We start from the raw sequence: 24,217 nt of genomic DNA, 5'->3' as shown, positions 1-24,217 counted from the left end.
AGTGAAATATTTGAAGCTCCCATGAATAGATAGAGAGTGGCCCCTGTCATTCAAGGGCCACATTATTTAGCGTGACACTTGTGAGGGGCCGTCGAGCCAGAAGTAGCCAAATTATATTAGAAAATAAAAAATAAATGTATATTTAATGCTACATATTCAGTGTAATTGGGATATTTATGTTTATTTTTTTAATAAATCACTATATATATTTTTTATTTTAAGTTTAAAAAATGTCAAAAAAGTATTTAAAAATTCACACAAAAACTTTTTGAGAACCAAAAAAAATAATAGGTTTAATGTAGAAAGAAATACAGAAAGAGGAAAGAAGAGGAGAAGGAAAAATTAGCTTGAACGTAAGTTAGTTAAAGTTAGATTTGAATTCGTTATTACTAATAAAAAAAAAAATATTTTACTAGAGAATTTCTCTGTCTATTCCCAAGATGATTAAAGTTTTAAAGTTGTTTTTTTTAGATCATTGTAATGTGGATGGATGCAAGTGAATAGGTTTTTTTTGGGTAAAAACAGTTAAAAAATATTGAATATATAGCTTTTAATTAAAGAAAATATGTTGGTTTAATTTACTGCAGATGTCCAATGTAACCACAACATTTAATATCATATTGATTCTTGTCAGATTTTTAAATTAATCTTTTATTAAGAGCACATTCTTTGATTTGGAATTTGATAAAAATAATTCCAAGGTGTTCTGGATCATAAACCAGCTTCCCTCTGGAGACACGTGTTCAGGGGAGTGTCATCGATGTCGGGCCACTTTCTGACCTGGTTACTAATCGTCAAGTCAACGTCACGCCTCCGTTTAAGCTCAGAAGCAAGAGGAGAAAACACACCTGAGTCGACATGCAGAGGCTGAATAAGTGGAGGTCAAAGTGGAGGTCAGACTGGAGGTTTCCCACTTCCCTGCTGTGCACATATGGATTCTTCTCCTCGGTTAGACCCATGGAACCCTTCATTTTTCCTTACATGACAGGTCCGGACATGAACCTGACCTCAGAGCAGGTAAGATTGAGAGAGAGCTCCGTGATTTGAAGGTCAATAAAGTTGTCAGGTTTAAACGAACAAACTGTTGCGTGTTGACATAGCAGCGACTCAAACTGAAACGATAAGACTTCATTCATAAATACAGTCGTTTTATATCCATCTTCAATTTATGTCTTTAGATAATTCAGTAACAATCTCTACAGTTGAAAATATTGTCATGGAAAAATATATATTAACCTTTTTTTTTTTTTTTTTAAATGTGTGGCACCATTGCATGTACGAATGAGGAAGAATAATAAGATCAGAATAAGAAGAATAAAGACTAAATATCTTATAAGAGTTCAATTTAATATCATTATTCACATTGTTGCCTCAATAAGTTCATCGTAGTTTTGATAAAAAAAATGTTTAGGCATTCACTCTTTTCATGCTTATCTTGATTTCATTAGTTTTATAATTTATTTTACAAACTAGATGCATTGTTGAAGATTTCACAACTTTGATATATATATATATATATACTTTTTTATATATAAAAAATATTGAAATTGTATTAGTCTGAAATGCAAAATTCCCTCCAAGATGCAGTAAGTCCGTCACCATGACGATGTTTTGAACTTATTACTTTATAAAATTCTTCCCGCGTCCGAAATCTCAGCGAACAAAAGGTTACGAGAGCGGAGTCCATTATGACGTAATAATGGCTTCAGTCCTCCTCCTGCCAGCTGTAATCATGCCTTGATTTGTTTATACAACGAGTCCCTTGGAGGTGGAGACTTTAGGGATTGATAATGTGCGGTGACCAATCACAGAAGAGTGGGTTTGGCTTAATGTAAATCAATTGTAAACATTTCAATGAAAAGAGAGTTTAGTACGAACAGACAGATACTGAAGATACAATAGAGTCCAAGATCTATTTAAGACACACTTAAATCAACACATTAGTTTTCTTTTAACAAACATTGTTTTTTCTTTAGGCCACCAATCAGATTTATCCAGTCTGGACTTACTCCTACCTGGCCGTGCTGGTGCCGGTCTTCCTGCTGACCGACTGGTTGCGCTACAAGCCTGTGGTGGTCTTCCAGGCCGTCATGCTCTTCATCACCGTGGCGCTGTTGCGCTGGACCAGGACCGTCCCCACCATGCAAGTGGCCCAGTTCACCTACGGCGTGACCACGTCCTGCGAGGTGGCCTACTTCTCCTACATCTACAGGTCAGACTTGAGGGTTCGAATCCTTGTGAGACATTGACTCGTGTGGGTCCGTCAACAGCATGATCGACGTGAAGAACTACAGGAAGGCTACCTCGTACTGTCGTGGAGTCCAGCTCCTCGCCTACACCATCGGCGCCGGCCTGGGTCAGCTGCTGGTCAGCCTCGACCTGATGTCCTACAAGAACATCCTGGTCTTCACCCTGGTCCTCATAACCCTCGCGCTTGTCACGTCACTCCTCCTGCCAATGCCCGAGCAGAGCATGTTTTTCCACCACAAGAAGAAGCAGCAGGAGAAGGACGTGGACAACCCTACAGTGGCTGCAAGATCTAGGACGGACGAGGACCTGAGTGGAGACTCTAAACACGAACAAGGTTGCAGTGGCGTCTTGCTAATGTTGTGGAGAGACTTTCGACGATGCTACTCGTCGAGGCGGCTGCTGTACTGGTCAGTGTGGTGGGCGATGGCCACCTGTGGGTACAACCAGACACTCAACTATATACAGGTGGGGGGTCCCTCACATACTTCCTTAAATCAGTTCAGTTTAAATCCACTTTTTTTAGCACTTGAAATATTAGCGATAGCAAGGAGAGTAACTGGAGGAAGTAGTAGCCCTTACTGAACACTTAACACGAGCTAATGTTGGCGCTAACTATAGTACAGTCACATGGTTGGGGGTGGGGTTGGAGTCTATCCCAGCTACTACGGGGGAGAGGTGGAGGACACCCAGGAACTGTAGGTACCAACTCTAGGTGAACCTGTAATCTTCTTGCTGTGAGGTGTCACAACGCCACCATGTGGCCATGATTCATGAATCCATGTGGTAATTCAAAGCACCACCAAGTTATTTTGCGGCCCCCCGCAGACGTTAAAACTATAAATACATTTAAACCATAATTAATACACATCAGGTCGATTTACCTATATTTCGCTTTTCTGTTATTGTAAGGGGGCACATGGGGGGCAAAGGACCCCCCTGAAAATTAAAACATGTCCAGTTTCCCTGAAATTCAACCCATATCTAAAGACGTATATATAAGAATGATTTTAGATAGTTTTGTTCATTGTAAAGGGGGCACATGGGGGTGGCAAAAGACCCCCATTAAAATAAAAATATGTCCAATTATGATGAAATTTATACCATATTTAATACACGTATATACAGTAAGGATGATTTCGTAATTTCAGCTTCTTTTAATTGTAAGGGGGCACAAAGAGAGTCGGGAGACCTCGTGTTATTTCAAATACACCCAATTCTTTATTTAATTTAAACCATAATAAATAAATATATATAAGGATTTATATCCATGAAATAATTTTCCCATTTTAGCTAGTTTTTCTACAAGGGTGTTGCAAAAGACCAAGTCAATTAAATTATGTCCAATTTCAATTAAATTAATACTATACTATATAAATTGAGTATAGTATATATATTAATATATGAAATAAATTGTATTAATCATTAGCAGTTCAACTTTAAACACAACTTGGTAAATGTATGCATTAGTTCTAGTTCTTCTCACCCAAAAGATTAGAAAATTGTCTCCATCTGAAAATATATTAATAAGAAAATAAGTTTTCAATCACATGAACATGTTTATAATAATGTGTTTTAAGAATTAAGTAGAAACTGATCCTTGAATATGATGTGGTTTGTTAACAAGTCGCTCTCCAATGTCGTCTCTGCAGGTGCTGTGGGAACACGAGCAGCCTTCACAAAACTCCAGCATCTACAACGGCGGCGTGGAAGCCGTGTCCAGCCTGTTGAGTAGGTACATGAGGAAGTATTAAAGAAAAAAACGGAGAAGACGAGTGATGTCGACCAAGTCTACGCCTGCAGGTGCGGCGACGGCGTACAGCGTCGGCTTCACTGACGTGAGGTGGGAGTTGTGGGGGGAGCTGGCCCTCGGAGGTTTCTCGGGACTGGCGGCCGCCGTGCTCTTCATGATGACCTTCATGGGTAACATCTGGATGTGTTATGCGGGCTACGCTGTTTTCAAGTGCCTGTACATGCTGTTGATCACCATCGCCATGTAAGACCTTCTTTGATCCGAGCATTTTACATTTTTTAGGTTCAACGTGTTGCTGCCAAAATTGTTATTTGGTGGCTGCAGAGTCAGCCTACGATACAAAAACTCTTTTGACATTTTGTGTATACCTGTACACAAATGTGTGTATTTGTTTATATATCCATCGATCGATTCAGATTATGTCAATATGACCTGCAAAAAAACATTTTTCAAGCGAAGATTCACTACATTTGACACATAATTTACGCATTTTATGTGTAATTAATGTAATTTTATTTCCAATAATAAATACAATTCTTAATTTTATATGTATAATCTGTTATTTAATTAAATATTTATAGTATTTTTCAAAAAACAGATGAACGACTAGAATTCCAGCACTATTTTTTCAACTGGCTAAATTAGCAAAAAATACCATTCAGTTTAAAATCTGACTTAAAACACTTGACTTTTATAGTAGTGATGGGCTGATGAAGCCTCCTGGAACAGTGCCACATGTAGAAGAGCTCAGTAGGTGATGCCCAGAGTTTATATATGATATAAAGTCTCCATAGAATAGCTATTAAAAACAATGCGTTAGAGCAGAGACCGCCATCTTGTGGACTCTGCAAGTAAGTACACTGCTTCATGAAGCTTCATCAGTCCATCACTACTTTATTGCACAATAGAAAAAGATAATTTTGATAATGAAAGTGAAAAAGTGGCTTCAAAACAATACAATAGTTGATGAATCTATTGAGAACTTTCTGGTTAATGTTGATAAACATGACTAAAAATATTTTAAATGACATTAACATGCACATTAAATAACTCACAATGCTTCTATTAACAGTTACAATACTTATAAATGCATGTAAATATTTCCAAGCTCATTAAATGGAATAGATGAAAACGTTTTTTTAACGTAGAATAAACTTGATATTAAGAGTAAAGCGAGGCTGGAGGTGCGTCTGCTGCACATTTACGTTTATGTCGCCTAGAAAGAGAATACAAACAGCAGTTATGGCAGCAACTGTTGAACTTTTCCCAAAGTAAACGACGTAAACGGTTCTTTTTTGACTCTTGGATTTTCTAAAAAGGTACCAGATTGCAACGGATCTGACGATGGAGAGATATGCTCTGGTGTTTGGCGCCAACACTTTTGGAGCTTTGGTTCTACAGACCATCCTTACATCCATCGTTGTGGACCAAAGAGGGCTGGGTCTTGACATCATTTCTCAGGCGAGTCTCTTTCGAGAGGACATGCTAGAACATACAAAAAAAACAATTTCTTCAAACACCCGAGAAAGACGGCGGCTCATCTTTCTTAAGCGTGTCTGGAGTGCGTGTTTAAAATACAAGTGTTTTTTTCTTCGCAGTTCACCATTTACGCCAGCTACTTCGCCGCCATCGCTGCGGTGTTCACAGTGAGTGGTTTGTTTACTCTTTGGAGAACGAGGAGACCTAACAAGGATCGAACCCCTCCGGAGGAAAATCAAGTCATCCAGGAACACAGACTCTAACTTGAACTTAACTAAAACATTTATAAGCTACTTTTTCTCAAATGTTTTTGATAAAACGGTTTAGTCATTTATAAATTAAATATATTTACTCTTCTTTCGGATGTTTTTTCTGCAAAAATAAAGACATTCCAGCAAATAAAACATGAATCTGTGTCTACAGAAACAGCATTTTATGTAAAAGTGTCTGCACAAATAAACAGTTTTCAACAAATACAGTTACCAGCAGTACCAGGTATTTTTTTTCTCCAAATGACACATTTTGTCCTTAAAAATCTGGTGAGCGTGATGCAAATACTGATATGCACACAAAGAGCTGATGTCCTTAAAGATAAATATATACAGCATTGCAGCATTTTTTGAATAGAATATACGGTTTGCAAATAACTTACTTGTTTTCAGCCAGTTTCATTCTACACTGGGGCTCGAGGCGAGCCGGTTCACAGGTTCGATAGAGAGGGGATCGACCTCTCCCTCTGCACACACACAGTCACAACCCGCATTCAATGTTGTGACCGACCGTGATAGGAAAATACAAATCCTTACAAACATTGTTGTTGTTTTTTTTAAAGCTACTGGTGAAACAAAACAGTGCAAGAGGTGCAAGCGCGCCAGTTGAAGACCCTGTATTGAAGCTGATTGAATGGATTGCTATAAGAATGGGTTTGTTGAAGACCCTCCGGCCGGGTACTGGGGAGGAGGTCCCGCACCCTGGATGGAAGAAAAAGAAAAGAAAAAGTTGAATTATAATTAAAATTTTGGTCATTTTTAATTATAATTCAGTATAAATCACAATATATGCAGCAAGAATAAAACTTTAAATTAACCTCTCGAGATCCTGGCTACTCAAACACTTTGAAATACTGAACACATTTATCATCACGTACTGCAACAACTTCAAATGACCCCTTTCGGTGAAAACACTATACAAAAATGTCGCCGAAAGACTTCTAAAGCCGTCGTAAAATGAGGGAATTTATAAGAAAGAAACCATTATGTACAATAATGGCATCAAAATTGATAGACAGTAAAGGTGTTGAGTTAGTGAATGCAATAATATTTGTAATTTTAAAAAGGTGCAACTGTTGGCTGACATCTACTTTTCATTTGCAGAGATAACATTTAATTGTGAAACTCATTTGGTCTTTTTTTTTTGTAATTCTCTACAAACACATTCGCAAGACATTAAAATGTATTTATAAAGCTTTATAGACGACGTTATGATGGTCTATAGTCTTGGATGACAACATAAACAAGCTTAGATAAGCCACAGATAATACTTGGTAAAGCTTTTTATAAGTTGCCAATTATCCCTTTAAAAAGTTAAATATTCTTCCATGAATCTTTATAAATGCATTATAATGTTTTATGAACAAGACCCTTAAAGCATCCCAATAATTAATTAAAATTAAAGAATAAACACCGGACAAAAGCTTGGGTCTCAAGATGTTAAAAGGTAAACTTTTAACTTTGATGTTGTTAAAAAACAAATAGAACATTATCCATGTACGAGTATTGCTTAATTTCATCTAATATAGTTTCCTACAGAGCAGGTTATTACTTATTTAACCTGTGAAAACACATTATTTGTCGAGCCGAACATCATAAAAACTGATATTCAGTCTCAGAAGTTCATGCAATAACACTCAAAATGTAATGCCATCAGCTCTGAAACCTAAAAACAGAGTCATTAAAGCAGAGAAGTGTGTTGGCTCAGTAAGTGAACAATGGGTTGGATCCGTGGAGGCACCTTCTTATTAAACAACCCAAAATTGTTTTTACTGCGATTTTGTGAATAGTTTGAGGATGTTTAAGAAGCAAATAAAGAATTTTAAATGTAGTTACTGTCGTCAAGTGAGCACAAAATAGACGCGAGATTATGTGGCGGAGTAATAACCCTGGTATGTACAGTAGTTAACAGCATCAGAAGCTCCACTAAACGTTAATTAAGGTCACAATGAACATCATTAAACAACACAGTAAACGTGTTGTAAACGTGAGGCCTGCGGCTGAGTTTTTAACTCATTAACTTGTTGAGCTCAATAACTAGATAAGAATTAAATGGCTCGACAAAAACAGAAATGATAACGTTGAAGGTCAAAGTCTCATGCGTTTGTTCACACTGACCAGGAAAGGATTGCTAGAAACCATGGGTCCAGCCATCACCTGCCCGAATGGAGTCACAACCGGTTTGGCCTGACCATAAGAAGAGTAGCTCCCGCCTGGAGGAGAAACAAAAAAAAAAAATGTTATTAATCTTCCGCTGAGCGGCAGCGACGTCACGATGGGTCAGCAACACACCGTTGGGCTGCTGCTGTGGGTAGGCTGGAGGTTGTGGGAATGGCGTCTGGCCAGGAAACTGCTGTTGGAAAGTTCCACTGAAGCTCGTAGGGAGGTTGTAGGCTGAAGAATTTCCAAATCCGGACGGCATACTCATTGACCCGGTGCCAAATGTCGCTGTGACACGGAGGCAGAGATGCAGGTGATAAATGTCACGTTTGGATCACACTCGGAAAATATCAAATGATACTCGACACACACGAGTAAAGGAGTAGAGAGAGAACACGAGGCTGGAAAACTACGAGTAAAGTCAGGGATGTCAAACTCCATCACAAGAGGGGACGAAATATTTAAACAGTTGGTTTATTTACGGAACTTTCTTTGACAAGAGAGTGTGATTTTTAATGTTGGAGGCTTCGTTTGAATCATCTGCGTTTTCTTTTAGGTCAAAAACACAGTTTTACTCTGACTGAGAGTCTCTGTATAATTATTGACATCCATACATTTTCTTATCTTATCTTAAACACTGGCATACATCATAGGTCACAATATCCACTTGAACATTGACCTACTTTTATTGTAGCTAACCTAGTGCCTTAAAGACAAGTGAAGCAAAGTCACATTTTTTAGGTTAAGGAAGGGTCGTAGGGTTGTAAAAAAATATATAGATACAGAGATATTACCTTATTTTCTCCACAGTACGATATTGATATTCGACTGTATCGTTGTTGTTGGTTTTTTTTTTTAAAGAAATATTTTTTTTAAGGTTTACATTTTAATATAACAATAAAATCATTAGATATTTTTATTTAAAATAAATGCAAACATTCACAGTGTTTGTTTGTTTTAACAATGAAATCCCATGACATCCCTGCAATTACTGAGGACAAGAGGATACAGTGGACTCCAGCAGCTTTTAAAACTGATGTTTGGACATATTTTTGTTTCAAAACAAATGAAAACAGTTACGACTTTGTTAAGAGTCATGTGGTCTGTAAATTCTGCAAGACCGGAGTCAAGTACTCGGACAATACTACAAATATATTCTTGTTCCTGAAGTATCGCAATATATTGTATCGGTGCACCTGCATCGTTATGTGTATCGAAGGATTCTTAATATTTTACAAGTAAACAAGTCAAATTTAAGAGACACTTTTTCACTCCGAAATAGAAAATTCTTAAGAAAACTAGAACACAACAAGCTTCCTCGTTGCTCTCGAGGTTTCTTAGTACGACTCAAGTATAGGGACCTCTAGTGGCGAGAGAAACTGGAAGACCACAGGAGGAGAAACTTTGACTAAAAACCTACCTATGGCAGGTGAAAGCTCCTCATGGAGAACCATCATCCAGCCTCACGAGCGCAACAAAAACAGTCAAACAATAAATGAATAAAACTCTCTTTGAGAACCGAACACCAGGAACTTAAACACTTTCAGTTGTTTGTCAAAATAGTTTCTCTTCCTTTTAAACACCGATAAATTGTAATGTATATAGTTTCCCTGCATGTTTCTTTCATCGACTCTAGAAAAGAGTAAACAACCTGCTGCTGCTGCCATGCTTGCTGCTCTGCCGCTGCTCTGGAATGGATTGGTAGCTACAGCAGGAGCGACACCAGGAGCTACGAATGGATTCGTCGACTGGCCTGTAAGAGAAAAGCCATTTCGTTTTCAGAATAACGGTCAAATAAAATGGCCTAAAATATCTGCCACTACAGTAATTGAAGGACTTTTTTCCGAGATTTGTGACTAAACTTCAAAAAATAACTGAAAGAAAAAAACCTTTCTTTAAAGATTTTCTCAACTTAAACTATTAAAAGATCAATGAGTAAAAAAAAAATGTATTTCCTCATATAAAAGATCTAGAGATTTATTAATATGTTTTAATCTCATCTTGTCCTTTTCCATCGGTGGTCCTGGTCTGTGAGGCATTCATTAATAACAAATATAATTTCAATAATTTATGTTCCATTAATTATAACTATTTGAAGATAAGATAAGAAAGTAATAAAGGCGCCGACGAGGACGGCTGCCTCTCCAGTAGCTCCGCAGCAATTTCTATAATTTACCTTACCTTATGGTACTTTCTCTAAAGTAACATTAGCCTGTGACTCCTGTCACGTCAAAGATGCTCATTTTAGTCAAGTTTTCTAAAAAAAATTAACCTAAAAATCTGATTTTTGTCTACAAGTGGTGAATATAATGCCAATTTTTAACAGTTCCATTGTGCAAAAAAGGTTGGTTTACATCAGTATTAAGATGATCCTACATTTCAAAATAACACACATTTTTGCTTTGTTTACAACAATCACTGACAGAGAATATTCCACTACTCTTTAAATAAAGTCAAGACACCTTAAAATAAACTGCAATGACCTACTCACCCCCGAACCCTTGCGCCATGTGCGGCATGGCCTGTTGTGCTTGTGTCGTTGACGTTCCCGTTTCTGAGCCAAATGCTCCGACGCTGTCAAACAAATGAGACTCTCTAAGAAACTAGATGATATAGTTAAAATAGTAAGATATGGTAACCATTATTAGAGCTTAAATCTGGAAAAATTAATTTAAAAAAAAAGGAAAAAATATCATCATGTTAACAATAATCTTAACAGGTAAGGAATCAGGCTCCTGATAATACAGAAATATAAAATAATATTTTATTCTTCATTTAAATCAGACAGAGGTTAAAAAAAGATTAAAGTGGGCGTTTGATTACCTCTGGGAGGTGTTGGTGGGGGGGTTGTACACACTGGTGGCAGGTACAGACGGGCCAAACACGTTGTCGAGCTCTGCTAAAGCAGCATAACGGTCGCCTGCTGCTTTCTGCCTCTGAGCCAAAGTGCCCACTCCTGCTGAGCCGGGGCCCACTGGAATACTCCCTCCTGGAAGAAGCACAACACGACCAGTCAGTCAGTCAGTGAGTGAAGTAGTTTAGCAAATTGCAAAGACAGTTTTGAAAAGATTAATAGGAGTTTGATAACTTGGACGAAAACTGTTTTTCTGCATCAATATTAAAACAATATGGTGATTTATTGTCCTATGTAAAATGTCAAATAAACTTTAATTACCCGCATTGTTCTTATAGACTCACATTTATTTCAACAATAATATTTAAACAAAATGTTTAAATATACATTGAAAGGACTCATTTTATTAATATTTATTGCATAATAACATGTGTTAATATTCTGATTTAGCGCGTTACTATTTTAATTCCCATTTTTTCTTTGCGACTTCGATGTGCCTTTTTTTAGTTTTCATATTAAAACTAGACTTAAGAGCAATAAGGAGACGCTGCGTCAGTGTACACCAAGAACATCCAGCAGAGGGCACTGTAGTGAAAGCTGAGTCACTTTCTGATAAACGTTTCAACAGCAAAACGAAACACAAAAAACGAAATGAAATGAGTGGGATACACGTTTGTAGACAAATCTAGTCTGATTAAACTTGAATTCCAATTAAATGGTGATCATACATTTAATCAAATGATTAAATTGAGTATATTTATGTGTAAATGTTATTCAATTTCCTTCCCAAACCTGTGAAAAATAGCCTTTTTTTCAATGGTTTATTTCTTCCCATTTTCGTGAACACTGCCTAAGTGAACAGATGTTTATGTATTGATACTGTGTTTATTTTATCTACTCAATATGAAGTGATTTGGCTAATTTATACGAGATACAAGCACATTTCATAAATAAACCATTTTTAGTTTTAAAGACATGATGTTTACACGTCTCTGCTTCCGTTTCAATGAAGGGATCTTGCTCTACCTGTACTTGGAGCTGGAAAAGGTGCCTGCGGTGCAGATTGGAAACCAGATGATGCAGATGAGGATCCGAATGCATCGAAATTAGCAAAACCAGCGTTTGCACTCGCATTCGTTCCCACTGGAGATGGTCGGACGGATGAGAAAATAAAGACAAAGACGAGGGAAAGGGTGGATGAGAATGGATGACAATCAAAGCAGCGATGAAAGACAAACACACAAGTAATGGTGATTCAACAGACGACTTTCTGGAAAGTGTCTCGTAACGACACACAAAAGGGACACTAGTGACATGAAGGGAGTGATGGCTGACGGTTGACAACTGACTGAGAATCAAAGAGTTTGTGGTAAACATGAAATGACTGTTGATAGCTGCACAGAAGAGACTCTTGAGAACTCTGAGAGGAAACTGCAGACATTATTGACTAAAAAGGACAATCATGGAGAGCTTAGAATAAAGGCATTAAAATATATTTTTTTAATACTATTTTTGAGTTCATTTAGTTTTGTTAATTAATAGAACTTTTTAAAAACCTTTGGTCTTCAAAGGAGATGTGCTTTAGTGTAACATGTATTTAAGATGTAAGATGTATTTAATGTAAACAAAATAATTTAAAAGAAATCAACTAAATTGCCTCAAACGTCAATGTGTGATATTTTGGTGAAGGAGTTGTTGCACTTTAATTATATCTGAACTCACAAAATTGAGGAATAGGAACACACAAGATCACAATATAAATGTGAAAAAATAAAGGTTTTTTCTTCTTCCATACTTCATGCGTTACTTACTTGTGTGGTTGTTAAAGTGAGCAAAGTTGGCAAAGCTGGAGTTGGTTCCCGCTTGGTTCGCAGGTGGAGCAAAGATGTCTCCTCCGAGGTCACTGAGGAGGTCAAACTTCCTGTCGTGGAACTGCTGAGGGTGACTTTGTCCACGACTCACGACTGGAGACTGAGAGACGCCATCGTCAGAACGTCACTGAACTCATGGGTACCATTAAGTTTCCTCTTATTTCATATACTGGACAAGTTATCAGCAAACTTTAAACAGTAAAATGGTTAAACAATACTAGTTCTAACAGCTGAACCCAGACTCGCACATCATCCATTCACTTTTTCCCTTTTGACTTTGATATTAAATTATATTATTTATTTTACTTTTATTTGTAAATTGTACTTGAATATAATATATAATATAATCTTAAATAAAATTATATGTTATAATTAGGATAATAAAAGTACATTTACAACTTTATTGACACTGCATACGCACAGAAACGATGTTTGTGAATGTCTGGCTGATTTTACAATTTAGAAAATTAACTAATGGTCTGATTTCATAGTCTGAAGCTCCGCCCATTGAGTCCGTTCTCTTAAAGATTGTACTGGATTTTATTCAGGGTCAATTAAAAATGCTGATTTGCGTTTGGACGATGGTTCAAACTAATGAAATGCTATGAAAAGTTTAAGTCGAGTTTAAGATAAAAAGAGATAAGTTTGAGTTATGAATACAAACTATGAACTAAAAAGGGTTTTAACATCTGCATATACCGTTTTATTCTGCAAATACAGCAGATGCACTTTACTTTTATCACTCGTCTCATCCCTGCAACATTGCTGCCGCCATGCGACGCCGATAAAATAAATAAAGTTCCGATATTAGCGGCACAGAGCTCAAGCAAAGACACAACAATTAGGATCCTTGACTCACCTGGTTAGGTGGCGTATTCCTGTTCAGATGTAGAGACGGGGCAGAATCTCCTAGCAAGGTTTTAAGGGGTCTAACCTCGGGTGTGCTGCTGGTGCTGCTATTTGAAGAGCCAGAAATCGAAGCATGGACTGACGCGACCTTGGCCTGGTCTGGAGGAACATACCTATGAAACGGGACAGTGTTTAGCCATCGATATACAGTATTCTAGTAGATTTATTTTTATCTTAAGGTATCGAAAAGTTTTCTCCCGACTTGAAACATATCTGCAGGATCCAGTATTTACTATAGATAAACATCATTGTCAGGATAGAGAAAGAGAGAAGAACAGGAATGTAGCCTCTGGTGTGAAACATCACACATGAATCATTGTGTACAGAGCCTATGTTTAAACATTTAACTGTAAGAACCAGAAGAACAGCTCTTTATTGGCCATAAACCGACACAATCTACACCACAAGATGGATAATGTCACAGCCAAAAGCGAGACGAATGAAACGCCACGAGACGCAAGAATGTTCTGAGAATGTGGCGAACATGTGGACACATGCAACTGGTTCTTCACTTTTTGATCAGACAGTCACAGCGACGGTGTAACTACGAGCATAGATTTAATATTCTTAACTCACAATCTCTTCTTCAACACATTTATTTCATTACAGATACAATTAACTCCAACCTCAAGGGTAAAGAAACAACGTCAGGGTTTAACTTCTAATAATTCACAGAAGAAAAGTCTTTCTATGTTGTCCTGGGGCAGTTTTTTTTTTTTTTTTTAAATCAGCCAACTGTGAGAAATTCCACAGAAGAGAGAAAACAAACAACTACAAGGTTTCACTTATTTGTCCAGTCAATAGACAATTCACTTTTCACTCACTTACCATCTTTTCTTTTCGTATTTTTCCTGTAAAAACTCCTTTACTTTCTGTGGTTCTCGGAAGTCTGGCACCGAGGACGATTTTTCATTATAAAGGCCGAGCCACATCTGCTTACACACCTAAAACACAAAGTGAGAAAAGAAAGAAACAATTCTGTAAAACATGTTCTTTTAAAAACCATCAAAACTGTTAGACGTTATGCCTCAGGCTCAAGCAAACACAATAAAAGTAATTACATGTGAAACGTGTCTGCTCACTATATATATTTAGAAAACAAATACTAGCACTGTTTGATCGGAATAACCAATGAGGATTTCAGACGTTCTGGTTGGACATTTCAATACAATATAGTTTTTATGTTATTGTATCGATGTATTGCATCGATTTTATTTTTTTAATGAATTGCTTTTTTGACTCTTCAATGACATTATATTTTTATCATTGTTATTTTATTGTTTACTTTTATATAATAAATATATATACTGTAGAATAATACTTTTTTTTATTTACATTAACACAGCGTTTGTTCATTTATATGTCGCAATTAAACTTCCGGCCCCTAGATGGCAGCAGTCTTCCGCAGCTAAAGGAACAATGTAATCCCGGGAGATGCAGGTGATGACTGGGGATGAGAGGATACAGTTGACTCCAAAAAAATGATGTTTGAACTTAATTTGGCTTTCAGTTCTATTCATTTGCGTGGAACAAATACAATTCTTTGTCCCCTAAAATCATAATGAAAATTAAGCAAATGTATATATTATATCGTATTGAAAGCCTAATATATAGAATCATATTGTGAGTTTACTGTGTCAATACAGTCCTAACAGACGTCTGGCACTTCTCAAGCCCTTTAAGACTTCTTGGAGAGAGATTTGAAGCAAATCCCATCCCACCTTCAAACCTCCTCTGCTGCTGCCTCCTGAGATCATGCAGTCTAGCTCTGCTCCATTCACAAAAATGATGGATTTAATTGGATAGAGGTGGATTTGGGGGATTTGGGAAAGACTATTGATGGAAACAAAAAATAAATGAAACATTTTTAGGCCCAATTTTGTGACGAATGTGATAGTCTTCATCATCTCGGTGTATTCTCCTTTAACAAACACTTAAATCCATGTATGTCAATATCAGATTAACCTTTATTAGGAGTCTCCATTTGAATGTTGACATCCATTATATCTGCTCCTCATCTCACCTTAAACATCGCCATCTTTATTGGTCACCATATCAACATGACCACTTGGATACAAATAATGCAAGAAAGTCCCTGAGAAGTATAAATGTATCTCATAAATGTATAGAAAGGTTGTCTTAATATAACCTCTTTGAAAGATCCATGCCTCAACCTTGACTACTGGGCCTGTCCGTCCTTTAACAGCTTTTAATAGACTCTGGATTCCCAGAATGCTTCATTTCATGTCAAACATTGATCACCAGATCATCCTCAAAGAGACGTCGTTTTTCAAGTTTTATTATATTGGTCATATGAAGAAATTTAGCTTCATATCAAGTTTAAAGCCTTCACTTAACATAGAGATAGTGAAGAGAAGTATTCAAGTAATTACGGTATAATACAAACAAATTCTTACCTCATTGCCATGTTTCTGTAGAAACTCGATTTCCTGTAGCGTGAACGTCGTCATGGAAATGGATTTGACTCTGTTGGGTGGATTTAATCCACGTCTGTTGGAAAAGAATAAAAAAAGGTGTCAGTGTTTCTTTAAAAAAGTATAAATCGTATACCACATAAACATCATCCTGGACATTAAAGACAAAACAGGAAGTGGTTAGAAAGAACGCCCCCGATTTGTGGTGTACATAAAACTGCAGAAAGACCCATTTCCTTTTCAAGAGAAACACAAATAAAGTTAGATACGTATATAAATAAATCAAGATACACAGAATATAATCTCAGAAAAGGTTGTGTAGCATTAACGGGATTAGATATGATTACTCTTGATTATCAATACTTGCTCTTACATTAGATTTATTACACTCTAAAAAACATATCATCTCTGAATGTGGTTTTAGTTCCCAAGGACGAATTGATTCATGCACAGAAGCAGGCAGAGATAAAGAATTTGTTCTGACATCACATGGATTTGATTTTTGCCCTTCGTTGCCATCCCTTTAAGACTGATCCTGTGATGGTTGGATAACTGGAGCGATCGTTCACGCTTCTCGTGCACTACATCTTACCATAGACCGTTAGACATCGGTCAACTAAACTCAAGTCCCAGAAGTTAACTGGGTTAACAGTCATGTCAAAAGTATGAGTTTAATCTTATATCTGCAGGTTAATAATATAACAGTCATACATCATATATAATGTAGTGAATGATAGCTGCTCTTATTCTAGATATTAATGACTTATAAAATATTTCTAAGGCAGTAAATTTATGAAAAAAAAATCGTTTTCAACAAATATATTGCCTGATTTAATGCGTAATATTTTAAATAATAAAAACTTCCAATTTTTAAATGGCATCTGTGGTCTCTGCTTCAGGCAGACAGCTTATCAGATACAGATACATGAGAACAACCACTGTTAGAAAACATATTTGGGGTAGATTCCTGGGAATGTTCCGCCCTTTACGAGTTAAAACCAAAATATTCAGAAAGCCAACAGATTTTGAGAATTTGGACACAAGTATTATTTGTTCCCATTTTGTTTGTCTTTATTTAATCATTACGTTTATTACCATCATGTTAAAGCTCTTGTTTGGTGTTAAACATAATTGTTACTTCATATGTTCAACATGTAACAATTAAACATTTATACTCAGTGTGATCAATGTTGGCACACTAGATGATACTTTTAAATAATAAATAGCTTATTTAATGAACTGCTGAATTATTATGTTCAATGTTTGGATCAGTGGACCCCAACATTTTTTGTTCAGCGGGCTGGTTTAATATTAGCATTATATTCAGAGAGACGGATAAAAACGGTACAAAATAAAATAGTGTGGACTATGGAGTTTGTAAGAAACGAACGCTGTGACGTGTCAAGAGTCACTAAATAATGTAACTTCAGAGAAAATACCATCTCTTTTAAAAAATAAAACTGTTCAGGCGTTAATAATCCATCAGAAATTATATAAAAACTATTTTTCTCTTTCTGTGCGGTCCGATTACAAACGCCTCACAGACCCCTCCTACCCGGACCAGGGGAAGGGAACCACTGGTTTAAGAAGATCAAAATCTACATTTTACATTAATTAATCCGACAACTACACGTGATCGTCTTTCAACTCATCCATGACCAGGCTTTTTCAGCTAATTTGCAAAGCTGCAATTTGACACCGAAAAGAGCGACGATACAAGAGAACACCTAATTGTTTTCTCATGAATAATGAATTGTCATCTATAAAAGTCGTACAACGCCGAAGCAGATGAAACAACAGTCTCAACAATTTGAAATAATTCTATAAGAAGGGATACGGTTTTGTCTCTGTATCCATTTATCCTGACCTTCATTCATAAAGTAAGAAAAAAGGTTATTGCTTTACATTTGTACAGCCTCACTCATAGGAAAACGTATTTAGTCGTGTTTTTACTGAACTAAAGAATTGAATAAATAATGGTATGACTTTAAAGCTCTTGGATAATACGTGTATGGTTTATATTTTTCTTTCAACTTTCACATGCTTTCAGAAGCCATTCATTTGAAACCATAGCAACGTACCACAACTGACTCATAGATATGCCCTCACAAGAAACGTTGGATAAAAACACACTTTTGTTTCAGAGCATCTATTAAAAGAATAAATACTTTCGAAACGCATTTCAAAATTCAAAGTACCGTCACACTCTTAAGTCAAATGTTTTCTGGGGAATTGATGAACAGTTTAACCTTTTCATGAAAATGCATTAGTATACTGAACCATTATCTAACCCTAAATTGCGATATATATACTGTATATATAAAATATCATGTTCTCAAAAGAGTTCCAGTGACATGTGCATGTTCATGGGTGTGTTCATTAGCTGTGGGTGCCTTTAGGTGCGAGAGTGATCGGATCATTTTCATGTAAACAGAAACTAGGTCGGACTCAAAGAGAAAGCCCCTGAAGGCACAAACATCATCAGCAGTGCTCGGGTTTGGTGCATCTAAACATTCGCTCAAATCAAACACTGAAACATCTAAAAGAGGCTGTTGGTGCGAGAAGAATTAGAGCAACAGTTTCCCAATTTAGAAAACATGAGGTCAGTATGAATAAAAGAGGGTGAAGAAGTGAAAGATTCCACTGTATCATGCTTCAGTTTTATATACCTCGCCCTGGTTATGATGGCTAGACAGTATTGTGGCTGAGTTCAGGGCGTCGAGGCCAAACTGAGTGACTTCCTGTCATGGGCATTTCTCCTAAAAAGAGATACAGTGAAAATAGTTCCTCCTGGGAAGGTCTCCTCCTTGTTGAGGAATGTGTTTACATAGCGGATTACAACTTTGCCGATGAACAACCACAACAATGGGTACGACTGTGACGCATTTCCTTTGGGTGTTATGGTTTTGCCAACGTGCCTCCCAAATATCTTTTAAATAAAAATGTCTCTCACAGGAATCTATCATAAAAAAAACGAACCTACTAATATATTTTTATAAGGCACAGTTGGTATTAGGATCTTAGAAAATGCTCAAAATCATATTTATTTAATTAATTTCACGCTACGATACAAATATTCAACTTTATTTTTATAACGTTTTTTTTGTATACAATTAAACAAAAATAAATGAATTTACAATAACAAGCAATAGTCAGGCGATGACTAAGGACGAGAGGATACATTGCACAGTTGAAGTTGATGTTTGCTCATATTTTGTGTTCCAAAACAAACATACGATTGCTTCTACAGTATCTGAATATATATTGCAATATATCCCATTTTTGCACTTATAAATCCCGCAAGATCCTAGTGATGACTGAGGACGAGAGGATACAGTGGATTACAGAAGTTTTTAATTTGATGTTTGATCATATTTTGGTTTTAAAAACAAATATATGATTGTTCCTACAGTACCTCAATATATGTTGCAATATATCCCATATTTGCACTTAAAAATCCTGCAAAATCCTAGTGATGACTGAGGACGAGAGGATACAGTGGATTACAGCAGCTTTTAAAGCTTATGCTTAGGCAAACATTTGTTTCCAAACAAAAGACAGCACTTCATCGAGAGTCATGCTGACTGTTAATTCTGCGACACCAGAGTTCACAGAAGGCTGTACTCGGACAATACTACAAATATACCCTTGTTCCTACAGTATGTTTTCCCCTGTATCTTGATATGTATGGTATTGCAAGATTCTTTTCAATATACACCTATAGTTTGTTGTATATTCATGGTCTAGAGAAAATCAAATTATATAAAATATACATTTGCTTAATAATAGATAAATATTCATTTATCCAATACAACTATTGCGTCAAAAAAAAATCACTTGCTAAGCTGTGGATTTGAAAAAAAAGAATCAAGTTGTACTTATAATCCTGTTTTAATTGATAAAGAAACAGATGGAAACTAACTAGATTATGTGAGACAATACAATTACAATGATGCTGCAAGAAGCTTCATCGAAAATTACAGTGTGAACTTATGAGTGACTGTAATAAAAGTAAACAAGGTATTATTATCATTGCAGCGATACATTTTAGATTTTAATGAATGCTTCAATACGTCTTGCAATGTGTAACGTATTTTCAATTGTCCATGAAGACATTAGCCAGGCCTTCACTATTGACAGAAATAACATCATATTATTCTGTCGGTTCCTTTAAAAAGATGGATGAAAACATCTCCAACAGGAGAGAAAGTGGGTGGACAAGTGAGTGTGGGCTGTGAGCTAAAGCTATAAAAAAAATGCAATTAAGGTACATTAGAGACTAATACCATAGACTGAGCAGATGGGAAAAACATTTCAGTCCCTGCAGATCCACTTGTGAAGGGAAATGAAGGGCAAACTCCCCATCAGCAACTACACGACAATTTAATTTAGCAACAAGTAGAGTAAATAACCTGGAAACAAAAGCCATGTACCATGTGTTTTGAGATAAAGGCTGATTTGTATTCATAAGTATAATTTATTTTCAGTAAAGCCTTTATGTACATACTTTTAATTTGACTATTTTAATTTTGAAACTGACAACAGTTAATCTTGAATTTGTACTTTTGTGTGGATATTGCGAAAAGGACATCTGCCTCGATGTAAACTCAGTTAGTGTTATTGGGTTGAAGAGGAAGAAGTGATGAGAATCTGATCAAATTACCTGCTAATAACCTTATTGACTTCCATGTGTGTGGCACAGAGATCAACCGTATGATACTGTAGAGACCATCCTACATTTAAGTACCTATTTTAAAGAGGGGTTGACACAGAAACAACTTCGTGGTCATCGGAAATAAACTTCCCAATTATAAAAAGACCGGAGGAGCTGAGTAACTTAAACGGACTCTTTGTTTGCAGAAGACCACAAGCGTTAAACTGAATAAATATTGACGGTGACGAGAAGTTACTGCAAAGTATTGACAAGAGTATTTTCCATTTTTAAGCTACCATGAAGACAAAATAAGCCATTTCCTAGTGTGAAAGTTAAACTGAGGTAGGATATCTTTAGCGAAAGAGGAAGAACTGCAATGCTTTCACTAATCTGCAGATGCAAGGTTACACAACTGCACCATAGAGCTTTTAGTCAAAGGCTACAGTCAAATGACCCCCGTACTGAGTGGAAAATATTTAGGCCTTAAACTAATAATATTGAGGAATGTTATAATACACATACTTCTGCAGATTACATGAGAATATAATAACCTGTGTGTTCTGACGCTGGACTGTAGAGGCGTTAACCAGCTTCTATGTCAATGAATAAGATGCCAATATGTTTGGAATAAAATGATTAAATAAAGTAGAGTTATTTGACTTGTTTTGACTATCTTTAGTGTTTTGTCTGTTGCAGGTCCTTACTAAACCCATACAAAGTACCTAAACAGAGAAGCATCAATGAATCAAGTCATCAATGGATTCAACTAATACCACAGTGTGTACACTTAATGACAGTATTTGCTAAGTAATCCAGAGTAGTGACGTGGTTGTCTATTTTGTGGGGGGATGACGTCCATGCAGCTGTGCTGTCACTGATCTTGCAGAGTGCATGTGCGGCGATGGCGAGACTGACATGCTATGACGACGATGTGGATCAATGGGTATTGACGTCCTGCTACACACCAACTAAACTAAACAAAAGGCATGCTTGTGTCTACGAAGGCCGTCTATCAGTTATTTTAAATCACATGTTGACGTGTTAAAAATGTGTTTTTTCAGAAAACCTTATCAAGTCTAAATGCTAGCTATCACCGATTCTTCCCCCACTTACTAGTGCAAGACAATAACGAAAAAAAACCAATATATTAGGAATATTTTATTCATGATATAGTATGGATATTTGACAGCACAGTAACGATTGTTTTTTGGCTTTCAAATCTTATTTTATTTTGATCATTTTATGGTTTATATTTCAATACAAAAAGTTATCTTATTTTATTTTATTTATTTAATTATATCCATATCAGTTAATATGAAAATAATCAAAGCATTTATTAACTTTTGTTTGGTAGTTAAACTTTCAGCCGCTAGATGGCAGCAGTCATTACGTCCTTTGCAGCTTAGGAAACCATAAATGACTGAGGGCGAGAGGATACAGTCGACTTCAGCAGCTTTTGAAGCCGATGTTTGGACATTTTTTGGTTTCAAAACAAATGAAAGCGGTTACGACGTGACCAAGAGTTATGTGATCTGTAAATTCCAGACACCAGAGTCAAGTACTCGGAGAATACAAAAAATACATTCTTATTCCTACAGTATTGCAATATATTGCATATTTTCCCCTTCACCATGGTTTGTATCGTATGCCCAGTTTCTTGCACCGCTACTCTTTACCAAGTAGTGCAACTACTAACAAGGTTCTTTGATACAAGTCCGGACTCTCTCTCAAGGGAGAGCTTCACAGTGTCAGTCACATAAAAACCAAGGTTTGAAAGTCATGACCCGGAGTTCAGTGGACTTAGATAGAGGTATCGAAGCGTTAAATGCTGGCTCACAAAAGTAACTGGGATACAATTCGAAAAGAATGTAATAACAAAAAACCTTGGCTTTGGCCTGGAAAAGTGAGGAAACATCTGGAGGACATTGAGGGTCCAACCAAATAAAAACGTTTTGCCAAACATCATCCTTTTGAGACTTTGGTCTGGCTCTTGTTTCTAATTTAACGCACGCTCATGCTTTAAATAATTGAATTTAGCAAGAAAAGTCTGTTGTTCTTTTCTTTATAAGGATTTAACAATTGGGGAATATACACCAATATATTGTGATATTTATCTTCATGATACTGCAACAATATTCAACTTTTTTTTTCCTTTATTTTTAAAAAGTCAAGCTTTCCACCAATCTTTATTTAAAAAAAAGGATAGATATGAAGCAGGTTATGACATTTTCCAAAGTCCGAATTGACAAAAGGTCACACCTTCAACATTGAACTCTATTGACTTATGAGTATGAAGGGTTAGAATGCATTTTTAACAGTCCATAACTTTCTTAATATTTACCAAAAGGAAAATGATCTTTATATCACCTGGATCGTCTTTTCAAGACTTGTTTAATTGTACTTTAATAGTAATTAATTCACGTTTAACATTTGACACACAAACCTACATACGAACATTAACAGCTGACGTGAAACACATCACGACAACAACACGTCTGTGGATTAAAATAAAAACCTTTTCAAAAAAAACTTTAGACCTAAAAGGGAAAGGAAAGACAACTTGTGCACAACAAAAAAAAAGACAATGACAGACACATTTTTTTTAACTCGCAACTCTTCTTTTAGCTAGCACCTTTGCTAATGCTACACGCTAAAGCACCCAACATGCTAAGGTCAAGCGGCTTCTCGACTCACAGGATCCCGGAGCAGGAGGTGCACACGAAGGATCCCACCGTCATGTTGGCGTAGGTCGGGCCGCGCTGGTCGCAGTCGAAGCACTTTCTGTTGTGAGGCAAACTCGTCATTTCTCGCAGCATCTTCAGGTGTTTCTCCTCCTGCTTGCGCTTCGCACTCGCCGCCATGGTGGAGGATCCGCGGAGGAGAAGACACGCAGACGAGCGACGGTTTGGGGGGGTTTTTTTGAAGGGAGATGGAATAATAGAACCAGGGAACTGGGGCGTCGTTAGTTGTCGCCGGTAGTCCGCCGGGCTGGAGGAAAAAAAAAAGGGAAGGTTCTTCTGTCAGAGTGGCCTGGAGACTCCGTGGAGGCGTAGCGGAGAGCTTGTGATGCGACCAAGATGCTACTTCATGTACTTCTGGTTTCGTTTTTTTAGCCGCTGAACAAGTCATCTATTAATTCCTGGTGTGTGTGTTAAAAATAAAACACGATCTGAAATGATGATTTAAAAGATATTTAAAGAATTAAATGCGTGACGAAAATAGAACGACAGCCACGCTTTATCGAATGGTTAAAATGTATGATTAACATCTTACTTGAACTAGATCTTCTTTGAACGTACTCAGGATGATCACACTAAATACAACACCGCCACCGTGCGGTAAAGCGAATAACTGCAACAAAACGCAAGGAATAAAAACGGAAAGTTTTTTTTGTAGCGGCATTACAGAATATTATGAATGAAATAAAAATAAAAATAGGTTATGACAATACGATAAATTGAAATAAAATGAGATATGTTACCATTGCTGACTCCTTTAAGAAACATCTTAAGACGTTTTTATTTGTTCAGGCTTTTCCTTGATTTTCTGGAACTCCTGTTGTGTTATCAGTTTTATCTTGATCTTT

The 24,217-nt window shown here is 36.6% G+C and overlaps 2 protein-coding genes across 3 annotated transcripts; one reads left to right on the top strand and one right to left on the bottom strand.

Moving 5' to 3' along the window:
• The first annotated feature begins 858 nt into the window (after window positions 1-858).
• Window positions 859-5,814, top strand: slc19a3a (solute carrier family 19 member 3a). The gene is made up of 7 exons (XM_087796044.1): window positions 859-1,017; window positions 1,977-2,212; window positions 2,271-2,715; window positions 3,900-3,978; window positions 4,051-4,243; window positions 5,320-5,461; window positions 5,599-5,814. The coding sequence occupies exons 1-7, from the start codon at window positions 859-861 to the stop codon at window positions 5,740-5,742; spliced, it is 1,398 nt and encodes a 465-aa protein (XP_087652170.1). The 3' UTR covers window positions 5,743-5,814.
• An 81-nt stretch (window positions 5,815-5,895) lies between these two features.
• agfg1a (ArfGAP with FG repeats 1a) lies at window positions 5,896-23,681 on the bottom strand. Of its 2 annotated transcripts, XM_087795641.1 has the most exons (12): window positions 23,326-23,681; window positions 15,960-16,053; window positions 14,371-14,486; window positions 13,493-13,655; window positions 12,574-12,733; window positions 11,789-11,905; window positions 10,732-10,897; window positions 10,400-10,482; window positions 9,560-9,661; window positions 8,041-8,196; window positions 7,867-7,961; window positions 5,896-6,450 (listed from the first exon to the last, which is right to left on the bottom strand). In XM_087795641.1, the coding sequence occupies exons 1-12, from the start codon at window positions 23,490-23,492 to the stop codon at window positions 6,391-6,393; spliced, it is 1,479 nt and encodes a 492-aa protein (XP_087651767.1). In that variant the 5' UTR covers window positions 23,493-23,681; the 3' UTR covers window positions 5,896-6,390. The 2 variants fall into 2 exon arrangements, with proteins under 2 accessions (XP_087651767.1, XP_087651768.1); XM_087795642.1 differs by lacking the exon at window positions 11,789-11,905.
• Window positions 23,682-24,217: the final 536 nt, after the last annotated feature.

This window comes from Callionymus lyra, chromosome 7, assembly GCF_982586985.1.
Source record: "Callionymus lyra chromosome 7, fCalLyr1.hap1.1, whole genome shotgun sequence".
Lineage (NCBI taxonomy): Eukaryota > Metazoa > Chordata > Actinopteri > Syngnathiformes > Callionymidae > Callionymus > Callionymus lyra.
Note: the sequence above shows the minus strand (reverse complement) of the source record. Positions and strands in the feature narration are given on the sequence as shown.

Coding starts and splice junctions, on each gene's coding strand:
- slc19a3a (XM_087796044.1), top strand. CDS start 859: ATGCAGAGGCTGAATAAGTGGAGGTCAAAGTGGAGGTCAGACTGGAGG. Junction 2,716..3,899: donor AGACACTCAACTATATACAG/GTGGGGGGTCCC, acceptor TCGTCTCTGCAG/GTGCTGTGGGAACACGAGCA. Junction 3,979..4,050: donor AGCCGTGTCCAGCCTGTTGA/GTAGGTACATGA, acceptor CTACGCCTGCAG/GTGCGGCGACGGCGTACAGC.
- agfg1a (XM_087795641.1), bottom strand. CDS start 23,492: ATGGCGGCGAGTGCGAAGCGCAAGCAGGAGGAGAAACACCTGAAGATG. Junction 12,734..13,492: donor GGAATACGCCACCTAACCAG/GTGAGTCAAGGA, acceptor GGCGTCTCTCAG/TCTCCAGTCGTGAGTCGTGG. Junction 8,197..9,559: donor AAGCATGGCAGCAGCAGCAG/GTTGTTTACTCT, acceptor TCCGTGTCACAG/CGACATTTGGCACCGGGTCA.